The sequence below is a fragment of the Capricornis sumatraensis genome, chromosome 6 (assembly GCF_032405125.1).
Source record: "Capricornis sumatraensis isolate serow.1 chromosome 6, serow.2, whole genome shotgun sequence".
In the NCBI taxonomy this organism is placed as follows: Eukaryota; Metazoa; Chordata; class Mammalia; order Artiodactyla; family Bovidae; genus Capricornis; species Capricornis sumatraensis.
This window is the reverse complement of record NC_091074.1, coordinates 119,189,468-119,208,142: the sequence shown is the minus strand read 5'-3', so window position 1 is coordinate 119,208,142 and position 18,675 is coordinate 119,189,468. Positions and strand designations below refer to the sequence as shown.

Below are 18,675 nucleotides of genomic sequence, written 5' to 3'. Positions count from 1 at the left end.
AATCAGTGTCTGGGACCTACAGGGAGGCACCCCGAGTGAGCACAGGAAGGGCTCTGGGGTAGGACAGCTAGACTCCTGAGGGCAGCTTCTGCCATGAAGGACTCAGGAAACTGTCAGCAAATCACCTCACTTCTGCAGGCCTCTTCTGTAAAGCAAGAATATTGGACTCAGTTCAGTTCAGTTCAGTTGCTCAGTCCTGTCCGACTCTTTGCGACCCCATGAATCGCAGCACGCCAGGCCTCCCTGTCCATCACCAACTGCCAGAGTTCACTCAGACTCACGCCCATCGAGTCCGTGATGCCATCCAGCCATCTCATACTCTGTGGTCCCCTTTTCCTCCTGCCCCCAATCCCTCCCAGCATCAGAGTCTTTTCCAGTGAGTCAACTCTTCTCATGAGGTGGCCAAAGTACTGGAGCTCCAGCTTTAGCATCAGTCCTTCCAAGGAAATCCCATGGCTGATCTTCAGAATGGACTGGTTGGATCTCCTTGCAGTCCAAGGGACTCTCAAGAGTCTTCTCCAACATCACAGCTCAAAACATCAATTCTTTGGTGCTCAGCCTTCTTCACAGTCCAACTCTCACATCCATACATGACCACTGGAAAAACCATAGCCTTGACTAGACGGACCTTAGTCGGCAAAGTAATCTGTTTTGAATATGCTATCTAGGTTGGTCATAACTTTTCTTCCAAGGAGTAAGCGTCTTTTCATTTCATGGCTGCTATCACCATCTGCAGTGATTTTGGAGCCCCAAAAAATAAAGTCTGACACTGTTTCCACTGTTTCGCCATCTATTTCCCATGAAGTGATGGGACCAGATGCCATGATCTTCGTTTTCTGAATGTTGAGCTTTAGGCCAACTTTTTCAGTCTCCTCTTTCACTTTCATCAAGAGGCTTTTTAGTTCCTCTTCACTTTCTGCCATAAGGGTGGTGTCATCTGCAAGTCTGAGGTTATTGATATTTCTCCTGGCAATCTTGATTCTAGCTTGCGCTTCTTCCAGTCCAGCGTTTCTCAGGATGTACTCTGCATAGAAGTTAAATAAGCAGGGTGACAATATACAGCCTTGACGTACTCCTTTTCCTATTTGGAACCAGTCTGTTGTTCCATGTCCAGTTCTAACTGTTGCTTCCTGACCTGCATACAGATTTCTCAAGAGGCAGGTCAGGTGGTCTGGTATCCCCATCTCTACCTGATCCCAAAGCACCTTCCAGTATTTCCACAGTGCTGCTATACATAAAAGGGCTCTCATCAAAAACTTATTAATTTGCATTCCAGATTGTTAATCTACAAAACAAAGCAATAGAGATATGATATTCAGTATTCTATCCTTTGCCTTTTGTTTGTTTTTTAAAAATAAACTGGGGACAGAATGTTCCCCCAAAAAAACCCAGGTAGAACATGCTTTTGGCTTTATGATGCTGAAGTTGGGTTGGACAAATTCCAAATGTAACTGTGTAGTACTTATTCATGTGAGAAATTCTTTGCCTTCAAATGCACACTCTCCTGGTTTAAGAAAATGCCAGCACAGTTTCTATATTGAGAGGATCTCTTTCGTGTATTTAGCTTTTTACAACTTCTCTGTTGTATTCACAAGAAAAGAAAAAAGGATTTCATTTCTCTCCTTCTCTTGGAACAAAATGCCTTTGGGAAGGATTGCTGTCTTTGGCAGCAGGCAAAGGGCTTCTTGAAAGGAAGGTTTCTGTTCCGTGGTTGAAACAGTCACCATGGCAACCAGTCATCAAGGCTCCAGCAGCTTCTCATAGACACTCTCCACTCAGGAGGCCCTTTCCGTCGCGTTGACGGAGTATTTGCATCTGTTGGCCAGAGTTCTCCACTTTTGGTGACGCTCCATCATCCAGGCACGGGGAGGCTGGATGCCATATTTTCAGTTACACGTTGCCTTATATTTTGTTCCAAATTATTAATTTGGTGAAGAATGGGGTTAAATTTTATAAGCCAGAAATTTTATACTATTTATATTGTTATGGCAAATATGATATCTCAAACTTCTAATAGGGTCTGCTTTATGCATGCTAGATAAGATTGGGAAAAGAGAGTCCTTATCACCTCACTAATTTGAATAATAGCTCCCATTTCACTCATACTTATTTTGGGGGGTGAGATCAGTTCACCCTCCGTGAAGCTGTCTCCCCAGGCTCTTCCTTTAATCCTGACTCCTCTCCGAAGATCTACTCTCAAATGGTCAGCTTTCTCTCCCACATCTTGAGGCAGGAATCTAAAGCTCAACCTTTGCAGAACACACTCGGATCCAGTCCCTACCCCACCAGCCTTCTCCTCTTTTAACATTAACTCTGCTTGATTGTAGCAACAGGCCTCTCTGCCTCTCAAAATGAAGTCTTGGAATTATAACTTTAAAGCACAAGTTTATACTTTTTCACAATTAATTTTACAAATAAGAAAATGAACTCTAGAAAGGGGAAGTAATGTGTAGAAATATCTCAGCAGAACTAGGATAAAACCCAAGTTTCCTAATTCCCCATTTCAGTATTCTTTTGTCTCATACCAGAGAGGCGCAAACAAAATAAATCGAACTGCCCCTGTTCCTCCCTCTGCCTTTCTCCTCCGCTTCCCCACAAGCACAATTCCTAGACAAAGGGTAGTCCTTGAAACACTTTTTAAAAAATAAAATATCTATTGTGAAAATTTTAGAAAATAGAGAAAAACACGGGAAAGAAAAGAGATAATCTGTTATGATCTCATCATCCAGAGGAAGTGGCTGCTAACATTTAGTGTGTTCCTTCCAGTCTATTTCTGAACATGCTTATTGAGTCTCTTGCTAATATACAGTTAATTTTTTTCTTCGAATATGCTCTGCTAGAGAAAGAATTCGGATGAGAATCAATAGACTTATGAAGCCCTGAGGCGAACTAGTCCTGCAACCTTGAACAAGTACTTTACTCTCGCCCGCAGTCTCCTCAACTAGCTAATTAAGAGATTGCACTGAGTAGCCTTTATGATCTCCAACTCCAGAACGCGCAGTCCACCGAGGTTACTGATCAAGTGCGGAAAGGGTTGGGATAGATGACGCAGAGGTCTCTTTAAACTTCAGAGATTATAACACATATATCATAAAGAAGCAAATACTTGGAGACTCAAATTAGAAAGTTAAAGCCTACCAAGGAATAGGGCCTTTCCTTCAGGAATCTTATCCATTGACTTGTTTCGTGTCCTCATTTCTCCCTTATTTCAGCTACAAGTTCAGCAGTGAAGAGTCGTCGTCTGGGTCCTCCCATGCAGTGATGGATATCGCTCTGCCTACGGGAGTCAACGCGAACCCAGAAGACTTAAAAGCTGTAAATGTCTTCTCTTAAATATTGTTATGGATACTTGCTTTTACTTACTGCATTAGTTTACAAAGCTCTTTCCATTCATTCTATGTCACTTTCTTAGACTCTCCCAGAATATTCTTTTCAAACCGATAAGCTACCAAAGTTTTTATTTTGCAAAGTGAAACAGGGGCAAGTATTATGCTTGCGTGGACAGAATAAGGTGAGTTCATGTGATGACATGCTCAGACCGTTTCAAGGGGAGGAGCTGTTCTTCACTGTCTTTAAATAGCAGATTACATCCCCATGACCTCACATTCCATCACTGGGTGAATGCACTTAAACAGAAAGGTCGCGAAGTTAAATTTGAGCTTTTCTCTTTGTTCCCTTAGCTTGTGGAACAGGTGGATCAATTATTAACTGATTACGAAATCAAAGATGGGCATGTTATTCTGCAGCTGAACTCAGTAAGTTCCACCTCTCACCATTTTTCATTTATCATTACTATTTATCAGCTGCTGCCTAAAATATTTTGAGTCTTTTGTCTCTCATGATTTTCTTAATCTTTGAATTTGTCAAACAGATTCCTTCCAACGAGTTCCTCTGTGTTCGATTCCGGATAATTGAACTTTTTGAAGTTGGGTTTCTGAGCCCTGCCACGTTCACAGTGTATGAATACCACAGACCAGGTAATCAGCTCTACTCTCACATTTCGTCCGAAGACTGCTCTGTATTTATTATGGAATCTGAAGAAAGGCGCTTGAGGCCTGCAGATTGTATACATTTCCTCTCTCGGGGCTCACTCTTCACAAACGTCCCCACTGGGACAGACAACCAGTGGATGAGTGAGCCACTTCGCCGCTCCGGCCCTCAGGCTCTTCATGTTTAGAGTAGGCGAACCGGACTCGACTGCTCCCACTCACAGTCTCCGCCTCAAGTTTATCTTTGGTGTTTTCTGTTCCCATTGCGTCTCTGCTTTCTAGAGAAGGCCGTTTACCCTACTGTTAGTTTCAGTCTTCACAGAGTCAGCTTCCCCTCCGTCTACATTCTCAGCACACTTTGCAGAGAGCTCTATCTCAGCGCTCGTCACGCTGCACCGTGATTATGTGTTTGCGCGTCTTTGTGCCACCCCCAGAACATTCTCACCCTCTGCCCCGAGCATCTAACCCAGGGTCAGGTACATAGCGTGCATCAATAAGCGCTGGATGAATGACCTCTGCGTTTGGTCACTCAGCCACTTCTGATAACTCTCCACTTTGGTTCACAAGGCAGACGACTCCACTTTGGCCAGTTCTACTTGTAACAAAACTCTTAAAGTGAACCAAAACTCTGAGACCCATTCAATCCAGTTTTACTTCTGAAATCATAGATTATGATACTTAGCCTCTCCTTGAAAAGAACTATACACACACACACACACACACACCCATCTGTGTGTGTTTCTTTTCTCCTCCTGAACAATAGGGAAAAAAAAAGCAACAATGCTTTTCTTCTCTAGCCTAAACAATTACCAATTGTAATTCTTTCAATAGACTCTCATGTAACATAATTTATTTCTTCTCATTCATTGAAACACCAAATACTTTCATTCTCAGAAATGAGTATGGCAGAGTAAGATTTCAAGCACAGAGAGGAAGAATATTTTGAGTGTAGAGGAGCCTGCGTTAGGACAGGCAGTTCCTAATTTAACTTCCCTGGGCCTCTGCTGCAGAAGGAGGGTTTGGAGTGTGGGTGATCAAGGAGCCATGGGTGGAATTCACTGACGGGTAAACCGCGCATTCGCCGAGCCACCTCTTCTAACTGCACTTTCGTTGGCGCAGATAAACAGTGTACCATGTTTTATAGCACGTCCCACACCAAGCTTCAGAAAGTCTGTGAGGGAGCAACATGCAAGTGTATCGAAGGTAAACTTCATTTAACGTGTTCAGGCTGTATACTTGTTTAAAGCAGCCACTCATAATCCGGGGCTAATCTGGGGGAAGCTGTTTGACAAACTGCCATTTCTCAGAAGTAGAAATGTAATCTCATCTGATGGAAAGTGCATTCCTCGAGCACTGTAAGGCTACATCGAGACGGCTCCAGAACAACCCGATAGTTCCTACCGTTCAGAGAAACACCATCAGGCAGTTGTTGGATATCGGAAAGATAACATGATGTGAAATTCTTACCTTTAACCTGGTCTTTTTGGTGCAATAGGACCATTGCTTAAGAGAACAGCAGCTCTGGAATGAGCCACCATCTCCTCTCTGCTTCCCCTAGTCCTCCCCAGTTAGGGACGCTCTCCATTCAATCTTTTGCCAATCAAGCCAGCCTGATTGGCCAAAGAAAAGCCCCAGAATTCAATAATCAACTGCGGACTCCATGAGGGTCTGAGTTGATTTTGGTTTTCTTTTGTTTTTCAAAATCCGTAAAATCTACACATTTCTTAGGTACTCATTTCTCCCTCTTACAGCATAAATCAGTCATCAGTTTGGTTCCTTCAAGAGATTTTTGATTACACTCAACATGGGAAAATGTCCTTTCTTCGGTGAAGCATATATATTTCTGAAGAGCTGAATGTGGAGTGACTACCCATTCTAAGTCCCGTGTTCGAGATTTTGTTTTTTGTTGGCTTTGTTTTTGCTTTGCATACTGTTTCACTTTATGGAAGAGGAGAAAATAGGGACAGGTCTTAGGAATCTGATATTTGTAAGATTATATTGGATTGTCTCAGGGCAGATGAGGAAGAACTGTGTTTGCTCCCAAAGGTGTTTGTTCCTTACGTTAACCTAACTTGTGCTGTCTTTCACAAAATCCAGCTGACTGTGGGCAAATGCAGGCAGAATTGGATCTGACAATCTCTGCAGCTACTAGAAAGGAAAGAGCATGTAAACCAGACATTGCATATGGTAAGTTGGAAAGTTTAATATATAGTTCCATTAAACATGACATTTTATGAAAACATGATCAGTTAGGAAGATCTACAACTTCACACAGTGATTATGTAGCTGCAATGTTCCATGTGCTCCCTTGAAGGAAAATGTCATCAATTTTCAGCATTAACATGCAAAGTTATTTATCCTTCAGCAAAGAAATATGATTTTCATTAAAAATGGTGAGAGTGAGGTGCACACACAGCCAAAACATTTTATTCCACCAGACTCCATTGAATTAAAAGTGCTAAAACATAGTCAAAGAGAACATTTGAAAAGCCCCAGAGGTATATGTTTTCGCTCCTGCCTTCTTCCGGTTGATCGAGCAGAGACAGAAACAAAGATGGTTTGGGGGTCTGAGTGTTTTCCAAACTCCCTCCAAAGAGAAAGTAAAAGTGTCAGTACTGAATAATTTTTAATATATCACAACTGCAATCCACATTTGAGACTCTCTCCATCTCAAAAGGAGCATCTCCTTCTTGTCCAGATCTCAGAGCTAAATCAAATGCCCAAGTAGAGTTGCAGACACAAGTTCCTCGTAGAATTAGACCCTTCATTTTCCACCTGTGGCTTCCAGGGTTTACTTCTGTCTTTTTTAAGAAGAAGAGAATGAACAGATAGTACACTGTTTCACATTTTCCTTGACAACTGGTAGGAGGGTTTTTATAAATAAATAAGCACAGTGCTGTTCACGGAGCCTTTTCTGTTTTCCAATTGTTTTCACATATGGTCTCTCATTGGTGTCGCATGAGCCTCCTTGGAGGTAACAGTGACGAAACTGAGGCTCTGAGAGACGCAACAGTTTGCTCAAAGTCATGCAGGAAGTAAGTAACAGAACCAGGACACATTCTGGTCTCCAGTATTATTTCCAGGAGGTAACACTGAATTCTGTTAATGGAAATAACAGCCATGAGAATGGATGTGTGGCTCATGATCTTTCTTTCCTTCAAGTTCATCTTGAGTTTTTAAAAAATGCTAAAAAGTTGCCTAACTCAGCCAAGACCCACTGCAACTTTTAAAATATACTGAGACTTGAAGAGAATTCTATATTGTTTTCCCCTAAAATTTGGATCCAGATTATTTCTTTCCACCATAATAAAACAATTTTGACTCTTAAATTTAAAAAAAAAATCTGTTTTAACACAGAGAGTACATGCAATCAGGATTTAGTTTACCACATTCAAGAAAAAGCTTAGCAGGCTTTTTTGGAGCTGCAGGTTAATGATGGAATCACAGAATAGAAACAAAATTAAACGGTTCCTTCTCTCCGCCTGTGCCTACAGTAGGTTCATTGTCCTTATCCACTATAAATAATTAAGAATCTGAAATTTAGGGCATTGTTTAAGCCACTAATTTACACAGCCTTTGGTTCTGCCACGGTGAGTTCGTTCACTGAGCTCTATGTCTTGCTACCTAGCTGGGATCCCAAAAATGAACAAAAAATTTTAGGTCATTCACTTTAACCTCAAAGAAAGCAAGAACAAGAGGACTTTTTCTCAGGTCACAAAGAAGAGATGGGTCTCTTCAAGCTGGTCATATCAGACGCAAAGGCAAACACACCGTAGGTTAAAAATTGATGCCTGAATGAAGGGAAGACAAGATTGAGAATGTCTCATATCAAATAGCTGCCAATCCAAGCAAAGATGAGTTGGAAAACAGAGTCCTATCAAAACCCAAAGATCAAAACCAATCAAAGTCATCAAGGCATGGAGGTGAGGGAGCACGGAGACTCCTACGACAGGTCAGAGCGATAGATACAGGGCCCCTCTGTGGGCGTGCAGAGAAGGAAGAGGCTTCATCTGGAAAGATCAGAATCTGAACTTTACATCTAAGGCTTTTTGTTTTGTGTGCTTTTTAAAATTTAATATTGCTCTTACCCTAGTCAGCCTGTTCTGTAACAGTGGACAGAGTGATCCCTTAGAGTCATGGGCAGTAGAATCTCGCTGGGAGTGCTGGGAAGCCTTCTTGGGAGAAATGAGATTTACCACAGGGCGCCCATAAGAGCTTGCCACACCTCATTTTTGGTTTGTTTGACAGACTCTGGCTTCTATTGGACGTGGCATTGGTGGTAATGAGCATAAATTACTGTGTGTGCTTTTTTTTTACCAGCTTATAAAGTTGAGATCATAGCTGTCACTGAAGAAAATGCTTTTGTTAAGTACACCGCGACCCTCCTGGATATCTACAAAGCTGGTAAGAATTCTTTAGTTCTTTCCTTCAACAGATATTTAGTCCTTACTATGTGGCAGGCATTATATTACATATACAAAGGATATAACTTGAGTAACACAGCCAGAGTTCCTGCCTTCATAAAGTTTATATTCTATTCAAGGAGACACATTTTTTTTTTAAAGGAAATGGACAAAATAAACAATTACAAAGTATAAGTACTATATTTGGAACAGACATGGAATTAATAAAGGAAATACCTTCAGAGTGATAACAGATGGTATATTTTAGGAAATGCTAGTAAGAGTTAGCCATTCTTAAAGGTGAGAGTAGAGGGAATCATATGGGAAGGAGCTGGGTCGTACTAGGATTTATAAGGCAAGGTGAGAAATTTGGATTTTATTCTAGAAGTTCAAAGGGTAGCTAATAAATGGTTTTAGGTGGGCAAGAAACGTTTTCTGATTTTAGAAATCATTCGGGCTCCAATTGAAGGGAGCAAGAGTTGAAAGAGGGAAACCAGTTAGGAGCATCTCTGAGGTGCAGAGCCTCGGCCCAGAGGCCACGTGAGTTTGATAGGCTAAATGAGCTATAGAAACCAACACAATAAAATGAATCCGTATGGAAACAGCACATAAAACAACAGCTTAAAATATGTTCCCCTTTGTTCCCTACGTAAGAGAACCTACAAATATTATGAAATTGCTTGTCAAATGATATACATGGAAAAACCAAATGATTCGTTAAATCATATTTAATTCCAAATAAGTTTTTGTTGGTTTGTTTTGTTTTATTTAGAAATTGTCAGTGTTATTTTGTTTGACTCACTGTAGGATTTGACAACAAGGATCCACATCAAATGTTTCCAGTTATGTCTCTATTGAATTGATGGTCATTACGTGATGTCTGCCTCACAAAGTAATTTCTCCTAATAGCAACAGCATTGTGCAAAGTGTGGAACCCAACTAGCAGGAATTACATTCAAATGTTCCTCATCTTTATTATATCGCCTAACATTTCCATGTATTTAATATATATCTATTATCAGCTAAGTTATAAAAACAATTTATTGAAATGTCATGTTTAATTTTCCTAATTTTCTTAATTTTTATTCCCCTTCAACCCTCAGAGTTTTACAAACATATTTGACAAAGTTTCAGAATTCACATTTTAAAAAACTTAAAATGTTTACTCCTGTGTCTGTGAAAGTGAATCTATCAGATGATGTGGTTTATAAAGTACCTTTGCAGTTTTAGCGCTATTGGCTGCCTTTCAAAATGCCAGTATTTTTCCAATTTTTATTATTGCAATTTTTGAAGTCTCCACACTATTTGTTTATTCTGTCTAGTATATATTAGGTATATGGTAGAATAAATATCAAATTTATCAAAACAATATTTAAAGTGATTCTTGTTTGCCTGGTGTCTTTGATTGCATTATCCGGAGACACTTGACTCAGAAGGTGCCAAACTTAAACAGCTGTAAATTTCAGGATTTTTACTAAAGCCCCAGATTTCTCCCTGACATTACATTTGTGCCAATAAGGTTGCTCTTGTAAATATTTCTCACTGACACCTTTTTTCCCAGTTTGATATGTTGTCCTCCCTGTACTTTGAGTTCAACAAAACCCCTGAAGCCATCTTCAGATTTTTAAGTTATTTAAAACATGTTTCATATTAAATAGTTGATTTTCTAGAAAATGATTGAACTTTTATTACCTCGTGTATATTTCTCAAAAGCTGTGTTTCATTACAGTAGGTATGAAATTTTGCTGTAAGTGGGACCGTAACTCTAAGCTGTGGCACTGGGTTTACACTTTTTTTTTTCCTTTTGAAATGCTATCAAGTATTTCAAATCTGAAAATGTTTATTTTTAACCATACACTAGAGTTTAAAATTCTAGTAATACTTTCCAAATTTTTCTTTGCTTGATCAACACTCTGACATTTTTTTCTGACTTTTATTATTTCAAATGTTTCACTGTGTGGAGTTGTGATGGTGTCTCATTGATGATCACAAGTGTTCTTTATCTGTAACATGATTGCCATTTTGACAAAATAGGTAAGCATTCTCAGCACTTTAATCTTTCCACAACCCAATTTTCAAGCACTTTTGCATCCAACATACACATCATAAGCAATAAGACATTCCTATTTTTACCGAAATAATCAAGTGCTTTTCATTGCAGAAATACAAATTACTTATTTTGTATCAATTATTGCCTAGTATCAAAAGATATTCCAGACTGTTCTGAACTTTGTGCAGAATCAGATGATTCCCAAGCTGTAGTTCTTTATCCCTATCATTTCTTCTCTGTTCTGTCAGTTCAGAAGACTCATGTTTATGACATTTAAAAGGAAATGTTAAGAAAGTTTTGTGTGGTTTGTTATCTCTTCATTCTGGCTCTTCATTTTTAACATATATAGATTTTAAAATTTATATAAAATATCAAAACACCACACATTTACCACTTACACAAGAAGTGCTGCTAAAAATAAGCCAAAATAAAAACTAAACTATTTGGAATCAAGGGCAACTACGTAGTTCAAGGATAATGATGCTATTATCTTGTGACTGGTGTTTCTCCTAAGATACAGGTGAGGCTATAAATGAAAAAAAGATGAGTGATTGTTGAAACTGAGGTTAATTATTCTCCCTTCTGAATATGCTCGACATTTTCCATAACAAGAGGTCGTTAAAAATAAGACCCCCCACAGTCACGCTGCTTACCATAACAGGGGCTGACTTGGCAAACAGTGCTGGGAAGGCTGTTTGAATGTTGCTGCAACAGGAAGTCATGTATGAATGGTCAACCCGCAGAGCCTAAGAACGTTAGCTTGAACTAATGTGGGTACACGGTCATTGTTTCACTAATTAACATTTACCACTTGTGCAGTTACTATTATGTGCTATTTAGCAACAGTTTCAGACGTTTTTCAGGGTTTAACAACTAGGATGACTCAGCCAGAGTGTGATAACTGGACACCAGTCCTGAATATGCAGCAATGGGCGCCTGTCCTGTCCTGGCCGCAAGAAGCTTCCAGCCTAGCAGAGGAGTTAGGCATGTGGGGGGAAACATGAGGATGGAAATTCCAGTGTGATGGGAATAAGGAGAAAACATATACTTAGGACAAAGAGCACCAGGGAATGTTTACGGAATACTGGGAGGATTGAAGATGTATTTAAAGATAGGTGTAACAGAGAAAGTGAAAATCGCTCAGTCGTGTCTGACTTTTTGCGACCCCATGGAATAGTTCATGGGATTCTTCAGGCCAGAATACTGGAGTTGGTAGCCGTTCTCATCTCCAGGGGATCTTCTCAAGCCAGGGATCAAACCCAGGTCTATCACATTGCAGGTGGATTCTTTACCAGCTGAGCCACCAGGGAAGCCCCTCAACTCTGGAAAGGTTCTGTTAATTCCTGGTTCTAATGAAAAGCACTTAAATAGTGCTTACTATGTTCCAAACACTTTTCATGTTTTAACCCATTTAACCTCACAGCAGTTCTGCAGGGTAGGTTTTACTGTGATGCCCATTTTGGGGATGAAGGATCTGAGCCTCATTTGTTCAGGTACACAGCTAGGAAGTGGGGGGTTTAGCCTGGGGAGCCTGATCCCAGAGTCTGAAGTCTTAACCACAGGGACAGTGCCAATAGCCATTAGCCTGTCAATAGAAATTTACACTGAATAACAAATAGCCATGAGGAACTGGAATGCTCAAAAGAGTTGAAAACTGTGACATGTGATAACCTTGCTGTGTGTCTCTCAGGAGAAGCTGCTGCTGAGAGAGACGCTGAAATCACCTTCATTAAAAAGACAACCTGTTCCAACGCCAACCTGGAAAAAAGGAAACAGTACTTAATCATGGGTAAAGAGGCCCTGCAGATAAAATACAATTTCCGTATCAAGTAAGTCACCAGTATTTTGGAGTCTCTGATCTTCCATCCAAAACTGAGTGCAATTTATCCTTAAACCCACTACGTGTTTCTTTCGTGCCCTGCTCTTAACCAACAAACCATTAGGAGCATACATGAAATAATGTGAGCTTAAAACGAAGAACTCCTCAAAACCACCAGGGTAGCTGAGGTCTCGCTGAGGATACCAACTGCGTGCCCAGGTCTGGCAGTTAATCTGGGGTCACTTGTCGACTCCCCCTATACCGCACCTGCCTTCTCAGTCCTCAGACTGTTCTGTCTAAGGAGGACAGTGTTTGGATACATGTTTTATTATCTGTTTTTTTAAAAATAGACATTGAAACAGATGTTGTTCCTGCCTTTAACCAAGGGAGCCCCGAGCAGCTCATGATCTCCAGGGTTTGTGGACCTTCGCAGGGAGAGGCCAGTTCAGAGGAGTTTGGCCAACAGCCTGACCCCTGGCCCCTGAGCAGCTCGGCTCAATTGAATTCAGCTCTTCTCTATCCGTGGCCACCATTACAAGTGATTCGTTTGCATTATTACTTGGCAGGTACGTCTACCCATTAGATTCCTCGACCTGGATTGAATATTGGCCCACAGACTCCAGGTGTCCATCATGCCAGAGATTTTTAGCAAATCTAGATGAGTTTACTGAAGACATCTTCTTAAATGGCTGTGAAAACGCCTGAAGGTCAGCTGCATCCGGTTTGCACTACGGACTCCTGTTGTTGAAGTTTCTTTTTTTTTTCCTCCAACATTCACAGCTGGTCTTATTTGGAAAGTTCACTCTACTTAGAATGGGGGACATTTGCTTTTATTAGAGAACAATTTAAGAGCAGTAACTCTCTGAAACAGCATGTCCTTCAGGGGTCCTGGAGACAGACACTCATTCCAAGGTTACTGGACACCAGAAGCAATAAATTGGAACCCTCCTGAAACCTACCGCTCAGGCATGCTTGCCGGGGACAAAGAATAGCCCCACTGAAATGTAGTATCTTACAAAAACATGGCCTTTGCTTGAAAGAAAATACCACGGAACAGAAAACCGATCATTAAAGCCTGACTTTGCTTTCAAAATGTGCGAAAAAGCGTGTTATTTTATGCTAGGTCAGCTGCAACCGCACAAAGACAGGCAAATTGAGAAAGGTGGAGAAGGCTGCCCCTCAAAGCCCTCAGCAACCTGAGAAGGTGGGAGCCTTGTCCTTGCCGCCTCCCTTCCTGGTGCCCTCTCTGCACCCCTTTGTGGAGCCTCTCCTCCCCTCCCAGTGCCTACTCATTCCCCTGGAACTTGCTCTCCTGGAAGGCAGGCCCCAGGGCAGCCACCTGGTGAAGAGAAACCTAGTGGAAATCCAGACCCTTTGCTCTTGCTCTGACCAGGTCTCTGAGCCTCCCTTCAGGATTTATCAGTGAGGATTTCTAACAGCAGGCTCATTTCTGAGTGATATTCTGCAGCACTTCAGATCTTATGGAAGAGTTCTCATATTTATTCCCATTTAATGTCTCCAGAATCTCATGGAGTACGAGAATTACTATTACCCCCATTCCATGAAGACTTTGAGGCCGAGGACCCAAAGGGATTTGAGGATGAGGAATTTGAGGCTCAGAAAAGGAAGCGATTCGCCCAGCCTAGTAAGGGGCAGAGTGGGAGGCCAAACCCCAAGGCTTGCTCACAGTCTGAACACCTCCCTCTTCCACCTCACTGCCCCATCCCATCGCTTGTCAGGTTTGATTTCCTAAGAGCAAGGCAGGATGCAGGTGGAGTGTCTTTCTTCCTTAGCTATAGTTTAACCAGCCCCACTGAAATGTCGCAAGGAAACACAAACCCTGGATGAAACGGCAACAGTGACTGAAACGCATTCCCTTTTTGAGAAATCTGCGCCTTACCAGTTAGCCTTGCAAAGCTACACAAGGCCTTGCACTGTGCCTCATAAGTTAAACTAAGATTTTCCAGCTTCAAGGAACTAAGGATTTATTTTCGTGAATGTCAGAACTCACATTGAAGGCACTCCCTTGGCAAAAACAACCCTTGTGTCCAATATGCCCAAACTCGCTGCCAACGAGGGGTGAGGGGCCCCCAGAGCAGGTCTGCGGCACCTCCAGTCACCTTCTCGCTGAAGGCCGGGCGGCAGGACCTCTGCAGGAACCCCGCTCCCCAAGGCCCCAGCGTCTCGGCCTTCTTGAGCCCTGTTTCAAGTAGGTCGGCCACAGCGGCCTAATTAACTCACGATGCAACTGAACTTCCAAGCTTCAAAGCAGGCCTTTGTGAGCGAGCCCAGCTCCACTGGAAAGCCGACCAGCCCCCTTCAGCAAACTCCTAAGGGCTTAGACGTGCTTCCTTATCGAGGCTTTTGTGGCCCTTCTCACGGCTGGGGCCCCTCCTCAAGCCTGTATTCCTCTCTACTGCTGCTGCTAAGGCACTTCAGTCATATCTGACTCTGTGCAGCCCCATAGACGGCAGCCCATCAGGCTCCCCCGTCCCTGGGGTTCTCCAGGCAAGAGCACTGGAGTGGGGGGCCATTGCCTCCTCCGACTCCCCTTCTGAGGCGCTTGCACGTGTTTGCTCGCTCATGCGTAGTTGTTCGGTGAGCAGCCCCCTGGCCTCACTGTGAGCTCCAGGTGGGCAGAGTCTGGGTCCTCTCTCTACTGCTGTGTCCTGTGCCTGGCTTAACGCCGAACACATTCCAGGGACTCCACAGGTCCTGGCGGATTCTAACCCTGGCAGGGGTTTGGGACAAGCCTCTTCATCTTTCGGATGGGCTGTGCATCAGGGGAGTCAAACACCTTAATGCCTCTTCTGTCTAGAGCCCCAAGAAGAAATACTACAATCTCTTGTTATACAATGGAAGACACGACTGCGTGGCATGTCGGCATCCACACGTCAGGCATGTTTCTTCCCGTAAATGTAAACGGAGCTCAGAGAAGTGAGTGAGCATATGAGTTGGAGGAGCTTCCAGAGGCTTTCTGGAGGACTTTGGAAACGTAGAGAGAGGCATAGTGTAGTAGAAGCTGGAAGAGGTTTGCTGCTGTTTTCTGCCTCGTCATGTTCAACTCTTTGCAACCCCATGGACTGCAGCCCAGCAGGCTCCTCTGTCTATGGGATTTCCCAGGCAAGGACACCCCAACGGCTCAGCAGGTAAAGAATCCACCTGCAGTGCAGGAGACACAGGAGATGTGGGTTTGATCCCTGGGTCCGAAGGATCCCTTGGAGAAGGAAATGGCGACCCACTCCAGTATCCTTGCCTGGGAAATTCCACAAACAGAGGAGCCCGAAGCTCTACAGTCCACGGGGTCACAGAGAGTCAGACACGACCGAGCACACGGTCCAGAGAGAAGTAGGGGCCTTTCTGGTTAAAGGAAGAAGCATACGGCCGTTTCCCACTAGGGGTAAGCAAGACGATTTAGGTGGTAAACAGACATATGCTTATTCTAACATGTGTTAGAAAAAAGCACACAACTGGCACATCAAAGCCATAATATAAAATTTTCTTTGAAAATAAAGGTATTTGTCAAAAAAGTCTATTTAAGGAAAAGTTTTTAAGTAAATAAAAGTCTAGGTTGTTCCTAGGGCAAAAATCACAAGGTTGGCGTGCACACACTAGAAGTTTAGGAAACCCTGTCTTAAGAAAATACATGGAGTTGACAACCCGCCAAGCTTAAAGCGGGCAGGCTCACTCCTGATTTCCCAGGGCGGGATCTAGGCCAAAGTCACACTCAGTTTTACCTTCCAGCCCTTGTGCTGCTAATTTATTCAGCCACATCCAGAAAAATATGTACTGACTGGTCATCGAAGGTTGGGCTCCAGGTCCCTAGATCCTTGCCCTTGTGGATGCCAGTGGGAGGAGGTGCATGGTACATAACGGTCAGTCATTAGGGGACTGACTTTGAATATCAGGCGGTAAGAGAGCTGTGAACAAAGGGAAAGTGGTGGGAGTGGTGGAGAGAGGGGCTGCGTCTGAGCAGGGCAGTCCGCTCAGGGTGGGCCTCAGGGAGCAGTGGGGCTCAAGCAAGGGGAAAGAGGGAGTCACGAGGAGATCCGAATACGAGTGTCCAGGCAGAGGGGACGTGCCCGAGCCGGAGGCAGGAGCTCGGCCCGGGGTGCTCCGGGGAGAGCAAGGAGGCCGACGTAGCAGGAGCAGACGAGGCAGAGGTGAGGCTGGTGGGGCTGAGGTCAGAGAGGTCACAGGGACAAGAGCATGCTGGTCACGGGTGGGGTGCTGCTAATCTTATGCAGAGGGCAGGATTTGGAGCAGAGCAATGCCGTGGTCCGTCTTATCTGTTAGAAGGATGATGGTAACTGCTGCACTGAAAATGAGGCACTGGTAAGAACTGACCAGTTAGGCTACTGCTGAAAATCGCTGAAGCTGGTGGTGATGAAACAAAGCTGAGTTTCCAGAGCTTCTCAGTCAAAGGAAAGAGCTCAGTCAGAAAGAGCTTGTTATAGGATTTGGGCTTGTGATGGACTAGCTGGGGAGGGTTCAGGGAAGTGGACTTTGCTCCGGGTTGGATGCTGTCAGCAAACAGGGGTGACCCTATTATTGGGGGGTGCTAGTTGTTATCCAGTTAGGAGGAAAAGAAGAAGAGCCACCCTTATGTAAGACGGAAAGGGGGATATTTGGTCACTTTTCGTGATTTGGATTACGTACTTGTTTTATCCTCTGCTCAGACATGATTAAGGAGCAGTCTTTTTTTTTTGGTAAAGATCCATTTAGTCTGATGCTGATGTTCTGTGACATCAGACTCTGAGAACCAGGCCGGGTCCAAGGGACACCAAGGCATAGCTGTCAGGGCGGCTCTTCCCTTTCAGACCCCTCTTCCTAGAAGATGCCCACGTGGGACTCCCTGGCAGGCCAGTGGGTGGGACTTCACCTTCCACTGCAGGGGACATGGGTTTGACCCCTGGACTGGGAACTAAGGTCACGCATCCTGCAAGGCACAGCCAAAACCAGTTTCTTTAAAATGCACGTGTGCGCACAGCACACAAATTCGCGTGCTATTTCAGAGGCAAGTCTGTGCATCGACCTTGTGACGGAAAACCTCTGTCTCAGAGCTGGAAATTTAGCAGCCAAACCTGGAAGGTTCTCAGAGATACAAAGCAACTCGGCATCCTAGGGTCTTCCTAGTCCTGAAACCAGATGGATTCTGCGGGTTTAATGTGATGTGAGTACCTTGTCACCAGTGCCCTGATCTTTAACTTTGACTTGAGATTCAATTATCCCTTTATGCCTCTGACTCAGAAAGAAAGGAAGTTAGGAGGAAGAAAGGAAAAAATGAAGCAGAGAAGGTGGGGGGTAGGAAGAGATGGAAGGAAAAGAGGGACAGGGTTTTGTTTAAGGACCGGAGGATAAGATGAGAGTGCCGTTTCTAAGAGCCTTCTGGAGTCTTCTCAGCTGGCACGGTGCCCACCCTGACATGTTGGCAGAAGCCGATCTGCTCCTTGAAGCTTGGTGTCCACTCTTTCACTGGTTCCGTCATCATAATCAGACACGTGGTCTGTTAGGTACTCCATCAGGAGTTACAGGATCCTAAAACGTCCAAACCAGAAAGGACCTAGAGCTTACCTCCTCCACTTCCTTCATTCTCACCTGGGAAAACGGGCCCAGAAGCGCGGCTGCCCCGGTCACGGCGCTGCTCAGCACGAGGGCTGGGGCACAAGCCCAAGGCCTCTGACTCTGCTCAGTGTTCTTTCCACCGTGCAGATGCGTGGAAGTTACAGAGAAATCGAGTGGGGCTCTCTGTAAGGAAGCGTTTTCTTGGAGCCAGAGCCATTCAAAGATAAATTAGGCTCTCCAGGGGGGACCAGGTACCCCATCAGTTCCGCCGTCCAGGGATGCTGCAGAAGCCTTCTAAGTAGGGGGCTGGCCCCAGTGACGTCCAACGTCCCTGCAGCTCCGAGAGGCCATTAACAGAAAGGGAAACATCTGCTTTCCTCCCTTAAGCCCCCATGTTCACATCTGAAAACAATTCCCACTTCCGAGGATTTCTGTGAGACTTAAGTGAGATAACACAGACCTTGGACATGAAGTGATGAGCATAGGGCCTGGCACAATCAGTGTAACTTGCAGTTGCTAATAATACAGGCCCTGAACCGCGACAAGGGATGAACTCAACAAAGCTCTCGCCTGGCATCGTGCTGACTGCATTTCGTGGAGTATCCTCTCAACATCTCACACCCATCGTGTGAGGATTGTCATCATCTTTACTTTAGGAAGGAAACAGCTGAGGCCCCAGGAGGCTGAGTAATTTGCCCCGGGTCTCATACCTTTATACGTGGTAGGGCCACGACCTCAAATGTGCATCTTTGGGGCTCCAGGGACCCTGCTTCTAGCCTCTGAGCTGACTGCGTTTTCCCACACAGGAAGGGAGATTAGCATGGTCACTGTGTAATGCTGGCAAAGCTT

General features: G+C 43.8%; 1 protein-coding gene across 2 annotated transcripts in view; it reads left to right on the top strand.

The window, feature by feature from the left end:
- The window catches only part of C5 (complement C5), a 94,850-nt gene extending 81,508 nt beyond the window's left edge, over positions 1–13,342 (top strand). The window contains exons 34-41 of one of the 2 annotated variants that reach the window (XM_068973680.1): positions 3,213–3,315; positions 3,681–3,755; positions 3,872–3,977; positions 5,109–5,192; positions 6,087–6,176; positions 8,310–8,393; positions 12,133–12,271; positions 12,828–13,342. In XM_068973680.1, the coding sequence (XP_068829781.1) occupies positions 3,213–3,315; positions 3,681–3,755; positions 3,872–3,977; positions 5,109–5,192; positions 6,087–6,176; positions 8,310–8,393; positions 12,133–12,271; positions 12,828–12,966 (820 nt within the window). In that variant the 3' untranslated portion in view covers positions 12,967–13,342. Of the gene's footprint in view, positions 1–3,212; positions 3,316–3,680; positions 3,756–3,871; positions 3,978–5,108; positions 5,193–6,086; positions 6,177–8,309; positions 8,394–12,132; positions 12,272–12,827 lie in introns of those variants that run through there. The other variant, XR_011144994.1, reaches the window with a different exon arrangement.
- The last annotated feature ends 5,333 nt before the right edge of the window (positions 13,343–18,675 follow it).